At 49.0% G+C, this 7,275-nt stretch overlaps 1 protein-coding gene across 1 annotated transcript; it reads left to right on the top strand.

Annotated features, from left to right (window-relative positions):
• The first annotated feature begins 3,780 nt into the window (after positions 1-3,780).
• Positions 3,781-6,945, top strand: LOC126502346 (calcitonin). Its single transcript, XM_050143258.1, has 4 exons — positions 3,781-3,860; positions 4,792-4,886; positions 5,500-5,640; positions 6,317-6,945. The coding sequence occupies exons 2-4, from the start codon at positions 4,801-4,803 to the stop codon at positions 6,498-6,500; spliced, it is 411 nt and encodes a 136-aa protein (XP_049999215.1). The 5' UTR covers positions 3,781-3,860; positions 4,792-4,800; the 3' UTR covers positions 6,501-6,945.
• The last annotated feature ends 330 nt before the right edge of the window (positions 6,946-7,275 follow it).

Consider the following 7,275-nt stretch of genomic DNA (forward strand, 5'->3'; position numbering starts at 1 on the left):
TATATATATAGTTGACAGCACATAGATCAGACTGAATGTAACTTTAATATCTTTATTTTTATTTCACTTATTATTAGTGATTGAGTATAGGTGTGCCTGTGTGCACACATGGAAAGTAGGGTACAATTTTCAGGAATCATTTATTCCCTTTCACCGTGATTCCAGGAAGTGAAATTAGGTCATTGGACTGACCCAGAATCCCTGTTACCAATGGACCCATCCCCTGGCTCGAGTTTTAATATTTATAATATTCTGTCCTTGTTTTACTTCAATGCATTTTATATAACATCCAGGCTTACCACACATGCAACATGTTTTAGATAGCTTAGATTTAGACTGTCAATAAAACAATGATGTCCTCTGTAAGATCTATAAAAATCCAACTGCTCTGAAGACCTCCACCAAAGAACATGGCTCACTTCTCTCTTTTTTCTCTAGTGTTTTCTATGTTTCCTTATATTAAAGTGTTTTGTTTTTAAAGATATACAAAATAAATCTTTTAAAAAAGAAGAAGAGCAAGTTTTTACATGTAAGCCTTTGACTACATGCAAATTGATTTAAGATTTTTCTACAAGACTTGGTCTATAATTTTACTTCAAAATCAAAGCATGCGGGAATCTGACTAGAATGAATGAGAATAAATATTACAATTTGGATTTCCTGGAGTGTTGTAAAACTGTCCTTTTTCAAGCTAACATGTTTCAAAATTATATGACTTACGGATTTTAAAGTCACACAACGACCGATCATAAAAAAAAAAAAAAACGCTAACTGGCCAACCGACTGTTTTGAGATCAGCACTTTCCCTCACAACTTCAGGAGAGCAGGGAAAAGATCTCAGAGATCCGTGCAGGCGGAGGTCAAAGCACCGCCATCCCTCTGTAAATGCAGGGCAGTCTTGCATCTCGCTCCAGGAAAACTCTTAGTTCCTGGTCTTGGTCCTGGAAACGTTATCGAGGAAATAGGAAACTGTGAGGGAAGTTTGTGCTGTTAAATTTGAAACGCAGCAGGACGGGATTTTAACTCTGCCCTGATGTTCTGCGAGCGACTTTGAGGCACTGAGCACTGAATTTACTACAACGAACTGATTTCCATGCATTTGACATTGGCGGAAAACCTACTGGTGTGCAGGTAAGGTACTGGTTGTCAAAGAAAGGAACTATAGCCTTCCGGACCCCTTGGCTGTGCTTCTAGGCACGTCCAACAAAATCAGAGTAAGAGACAACACCAGCTTCTCTTGAAAGAGACCGACTCTTCTAAGGTTTTCAATTGTTCGACTGTGGCAGGCGACAGCAGCGCCATCTGGACGTGGTGACTTGGAGGTGCAGGTTTCGTGGTGTGGCATGAAGGAAAACTCCGAAGTCTAAGAGAACGCTCCGTGCAGACAGACCAGAGCTCAAAACCCACCCAGTGACACCGCCAAAACAAAAACAACAACAACAAAAGTGGTCAATACTGTATGGGTCTGCCCCTCAGGAAATGCTTATAAGGAATGTATCTGCCGAAAATGATTTCAGGATCACATACATTAATTAGACTTCTCTGGAGTTGAAAGAAGAAACCAATTCCCCAGGTGCTTTTGGCACCTGAGCGCAATCAATGATTCTGTACATCAGCCCCAAGTGGCAGTGACCCAATTGCTGCATGCCACTGACATCTCAGCCCTTGCCAGCTGGTCTCCAACTTGTCTCATAATCGTTCGTGAAGATTCAGGCCAGGGCTTAGAAACTAAACTGCCTGAACGGCAGGAAGGCTGACTCTGCGTGTCTGCTATGCCAGGGATCACTGCGCCTAGGAATTCTAATCCCAGGGGCAATGGAAAGCTTCCATCTCTGGTTTCCTGCCTGTCATCGTCCGCCCAAGCCCATTTTCCAGCTTTGGATAGGTCTCGTTGCTGTCCTGAGAGAGGAAAGGGATCCCTGACACTCAGTACTCGCTCCAGGTAGCTGCCGCAGAAGCTAAGGTCCTATTACTCTGATTCTGGGGACAGATACCTGGGGTGTTGGTAGGACCGACGCAAGTCTTGTGGCTTCATGCCATTTGAACCTTCTTGGAAGCTGATTTCTGCTCTGTCTAGGGAAACGGGAAGCCTGGGTCCTTGTACTCCCTCCTCCCCGTGGACCCCCGCAGTCCTGGATGCTCCGCTGTGCTTGCCACTCAGGCTAAGTCTAGACTGATTGCTGCGGTGCAGAACAGATCGCTCAGACCTCAACAATTGCGGAGTCGCTTCTTTGTCCCCACATAGCGAGTGTCTATGCTAAGACATCCCCGCTGTAGGTGCTCCCGGAGCTCATTGCCCAGACTGAGTCTCCAAACTAGTGGATGGGGTATGAGAAGGATCAAATCAAGCTAATCCGTCACTCGGTGTGACGGGGTCTATCCCTTCATGACAGTGCGTGCAGATTTGTTCTTGAGATGGAGCGAGAAAGTTGCAGGATGTGGGATGGACTGCAAGGGAGACTTGAGGGCAGGCTTGGGACAAGTTGATTGTGAACCCCCAAGGACGCCCCCTGGGGCCACAGCTACTGCTGTGAAGGGTTGTGCTCCCTTGGGAGGATACTTACTTAGAAATAGAGGGGAATCTGCTAAGATGAGAGCAGCTGACAGTGAGGATGAGGGTTAGCATGGGCAGCGTCTCCACTGCGCTGTCAAGCCAGCCTGCTCTTCAGCTCTTGAGTCAGGGCTCTAAGAGTGGGGGTAGGACGAGGACCCAGATCAAATGCCACATCTTGGCAAACAGCAGCGGGAAGCAAAGGGGCAGCTGTGCAAATCCTGAGGCTGGCAGGCAGGCAGCCTAATGAGACGTGATAGATAGCCAGGCAGGAAAGGGGGGGGGGGGTCCACAATGGAGACTTTGGAGGCATCTGGTCCTTCCTTGCACCATCCACCATCTGTACTACCTGCTCCCCACTGCTCCAAGCAGGACCCAGATGAATATGGAACCTCTCCTCACACTGTGATTGAGCTGTACAGCACATTAAGAATTACACTGAGTAGATAATTCCCACCGGAGGACAGGAGAGATTTTACAGCCCAGAAAACACCAAGATTTCTGTCTCCTAGCAGGCCCTTCAGAGAGGTCAATGGTACCCATTGAGAAGAGGAGCGTGTTGAGGTTTCATGCAGATTTTTGTTTTGTTTTGATTTGATTTGAGAGGGGAGGGTTTTGTTGTTGTTTGTTTATGCCCGTGGTCACATAACACACACTGGCACAACTGCAACAAGACTCAGGTCTAGCAAAGTCCTTGTGTCCAGCAACAACCGCTGCTGTCTAGTAGCCTCCCCCTGGGCTGTGCTGCCGGAGCCAGCCTTGCAGTTCTATCCCTAAACTTGCCCCCGAACTCCTAATTTAGGCGCCAGGGGCTACGGGGTGGGGATTACGATTAGAGTCAGACTAAGCAGCAGAAGTGCCTGAGGGCTTGGACCCTACTTTTCCAGATTCGGAGATTGGTGTTGGGAGATGGTCGAGTTAAGCGGGAAAGAAGAAATAAAATTTACCGTGACGTCAAAAGACCTTCCAAATTCCCGCTAATTTTAAGGGTGTTTCTCACTGATCCCCACCATCCCCCACCCCACTTCCATCAATGACCTCAATTCAAATTCAAATGGTATCATCTTGCTAGATGCCCTGGGTTCTGGAAGCACCGAGGTGACGCAATCTGTCTGGGGCACGGGGCACTTCCACCCATTGGCTGCCCAGCTCTCCGGGACCCCTCCCGACTCACCGCGGCGGGAATAAGAGCAGCTGCTGGCACTGGGAGGCACCGGAGCCACTGCCAAGCTCAGGAGTCACCGCACCGCGATCTCCGCCCGGCCCTAGGAGGACCCTGCCGTCTCTGCTCCAAGCCACCGTTTACCAGGTGAGCCCTGAGATTCCTGCTCAGGTGTGTCCATCTACTTTCCCTCTCCTGCTCTCGCTGTTAGTCCTCTCTAGTTTGTCTTCCCTGCGGGTTCTGGTCTCTGTTAATCCGTGGTTCAAGTCAAACCCCGATCCAGGTAGAACCCGAAAGCGCTGGTCCTCAGAGCCTACCTCCGGTCTCCCCGGAGTGCGGGCTCTAGTCTCGCCCTAGACACACCTGATCCGCCAATCTCGTGTCTCTCCGCGAGGCATCGAGCACGTAGTCAGGAGTAGTCCTCATCAAATGGTGCATTCAATATTCACGTTTCCTGAGAAACTGGTTCCGAGTCCGGACCAAGCACCAACTGAGCCAGCAGCCTCAATTGCAAACCCGGATTCAGGACCCTGGGGTTACAGAGAAATGTCTTGGATCCAAAGTTTAGATCGGTTCTTGCAGGCGACTGAGTTGCCAGAGGGTGGAGCGGCTGAGCTGCGCAGGCTTCAGTTTCTCACAGATTCCAAGGCAGAAAGATTCCCTCTCCATTGCCTTTCTTTCTCACATCCTTGGGTGTCTACAAAAGCCCTACAAAGGGACGATAGCTTAAGCTTCTCTATGGAGGTAAATGTAGGGACAGAAGGCCCCCAGGACTCCATGAGGCTGAGCAACAGTTTGATTGACCTATGAGGCAGATGAAATGAAAAGGCACACACCACCACCTTCCATCTGTAGACTTTTCCCCAAACCATATGGGCTGCCTTCCCACTGGACCTTGCAGTCTTCTTTGCCAATGAGGAAGCAAAGGGGATGAGAAATGTAGTTAGCAGTATGAAGCCAAAAGGCCAGGGAGTCACAGGCAGGAGCCCACGGAAGGCCAAGTCTGTGGGCGCATAGAACTTTGGACTGGTACAAAAGAGAAGCAAATAAAAAGGATGATGTCATTCTTCTCTTGCAGGGAGGCATCATGGGCTTTCTGAAGTTCTCCCCGTTCCTGGTTGTCAGCGTCTTGCTCCTGTACCAGACAGGCAGCCTCCATGCAGTGCCTTTCGGGTGAGTCTAAGGACAGGCGCTGTACTGTCCTGGGACTGGACGGATCCCTGCCGTTAGCTGTAGAGCGCTGAGCCTTTAAAAACTAGCTCTGTGCAGGGAAATACATGTATGTACATACACACATGGGTCCACTATAAACTTTTTCTGATATAAAGATGGAGATCCATCATTTTCAGACAGTAACAGGATGGCACCACTTAACAATGTAAACCTCACATAGCCCCTTAACTCACAAAATACTTCAGTCGCTCTTTTCCCCAAAGTTAGTATCAATAGTCAAACCTATTTGTTCTATTCATATGAGATATGACTTTCACTCTAGTCCGGTAACTTACCAATAAAACTGACTAATTTATAACCCGTGGGTCTATTCTCATATACTTAAAAGTCTTTAAAAAATTGTGTTTATTAAAACAAGCCCCCATTTCAGATTCAACACTATTTTGTTGTTTAATTGTTAACAGTTGTATTTACCATTTAACTTGCAAAATTCCTAGCCTGGCTCTAGTGCACCACTAATGAGGACACTGGCTCAAGCCCCTCTGGAAAGTGGCAGGCAAGACCATCAGACATGGTGCTAGGTTTGCTCCAACCTAGCACAACCCCTCCACAGGTCAACCTTGGAAAGCAGCCCAGGCGTGGCCACTCTCAGTGAAGAGGAAGCTCGCCTGCTGGCCGCCCTGGTACAGGACTACGTGCAGATGAAAGCCAGGGAGCTGGAGCAGGAGGAGGAGCAGGAGGCCGAGGGCTCCAGGTAAGGTCCCAGACCCTGCCTAGCACAACCACAGCAAGGCAGAACCCAGAAGGTAGGAGAGAACGCACTGGTCATCTGGCTGCTGTTTAACAGGACACGGGGCCCATCTATTCTGAGGCTCCGCTGAAGACAGAAGTCATCTGGTAAGGCTGTGGTTAAATCACACTGGAAGATTTATTTCTGAAAGCACTTAAGGGAAGGTGTGGATCACTGTAGAAAGTAGTCTGCTAATATTGGGGAGATTTCCTGGGGTAGAATGAGTTAAAAATGGTAACGGTAAAGCCTAAGCCTCTGCGAGGATGTGATTTGCGGTCGCAGAGCCAAGGAAAGCACCCCTCCCTACCTATGCCTCCCTGTGTGCCCAAGCCTAGAAACAGAACAACCCTGGCCTGGCTCCAGCACCCAAGGAAAAGCATGCTGATCTGCATCCAAACTCCCTGTCTAGCATGAGGGACTGAACAGCACATGGATGCTGGAAAGAGCCATCCTTTTCCTCTGCCCTTACCCACACTGTCCTGGCCCACTGCACCTCCAAGCCTTCCCCATGGAGTCTGTGTGAGCTGACCTCCACCCACCCTCTGTCCCAGAGTCTAGTCTCCTGCCTGGTTTAACCTGCTGACTGCCCGCAGGGTTAGCCCCTGGTGCACTTACTGCCTGGCATGTCTCTTCCCTGCAGCCTGGACAGCCCCAGATCTAAGCGGTGTGGGAATCTGAGTACCTGCATGCTGGGCACATACACACAGGACCTCAACAAGTTTCACACCTTCCCCCAAACCGCAATTGGGGTTGGAGCACCTGGCAAGAAAAGGGATGTGGCCAAGGACCTGGAGATACACCATCACACCCATTTTGGCAACTAAGCTCTTCCTCTCCTTTCTGATTTCCCTTTGCTTTCTTCCTATAATTTGATGCATGTAGTTCCTCTCTGGTTGCTCTCCGGGCTATTACTGGTTGCTTTCCTGAGACAAAGGCTGATATCTGGAATCCCCAGTGGGTGAGGAGAAAGGAGGAGTCACAGGCTGACAGGGAATCACCCAGGAAGATGGCAGAGAGCAAGGGATGGCCTCCGGCTTCCTGGCAGAGCTTCTCAGTCTTGCTTCTGAAAGTGTCGGTCGTTTGGGAAATAAAATTATTTTTCTAAAAAGATTTGAGCCGTGGTGGTCATTGCTCTAGCCCACATCTCAGGCTTAATGGAGTTCAGGACTTGAAGTTAGAAGTAATCTTAGCCCTAAGGTCAACCAGACAGTTTTGGGAGTGGTGCCCATGACTCAGCTCAAGCAGTGGCAAGAGAGGCGCCAAGGAGCAGGTAAGCATTGCTGGGATGGATGCTCCAACGCCGCTCTTCATTCAGGTAAGACTCAGGGAGGGGTTCCACTTTACTAAGGGAGGGGACACTTGTGGGACTGGAGCATGGATTCTACAGTCCTTGTGAATGGGCTCAGAGGTGGCATCAAAATTCAGTCTGGATTTATCCATCCTGGCCTAATTTTATTTATATGGTCATGATTGACCCTGTGTTCTATGGTAAGTCACCCCAAAATCCACTTTGAGCTTTCTAATGCCTCTGGGACTATCTAAGGGAAGCAATCACGGCATTTCCCATAATGGCCTTGTGATTGTCTATTCTGATAACCA

Source organism: Alexandromys fortis, unplaced genomic scaffold (genome assembly GCF_014885135.2).
Source record: "Alexandromys fortis isolate MF-2015 unplaced genomic scaffold, M_Fortis_MF-2015_v1.1 scaffold_45, whole genome shotgun sequence".
Taxonomy (NCBI): Eukaryota; Metazoa; Chordata; class Mammalia; order Rodentia; family Cricetidae; genus Alexandromys; species Alexandromys fortis.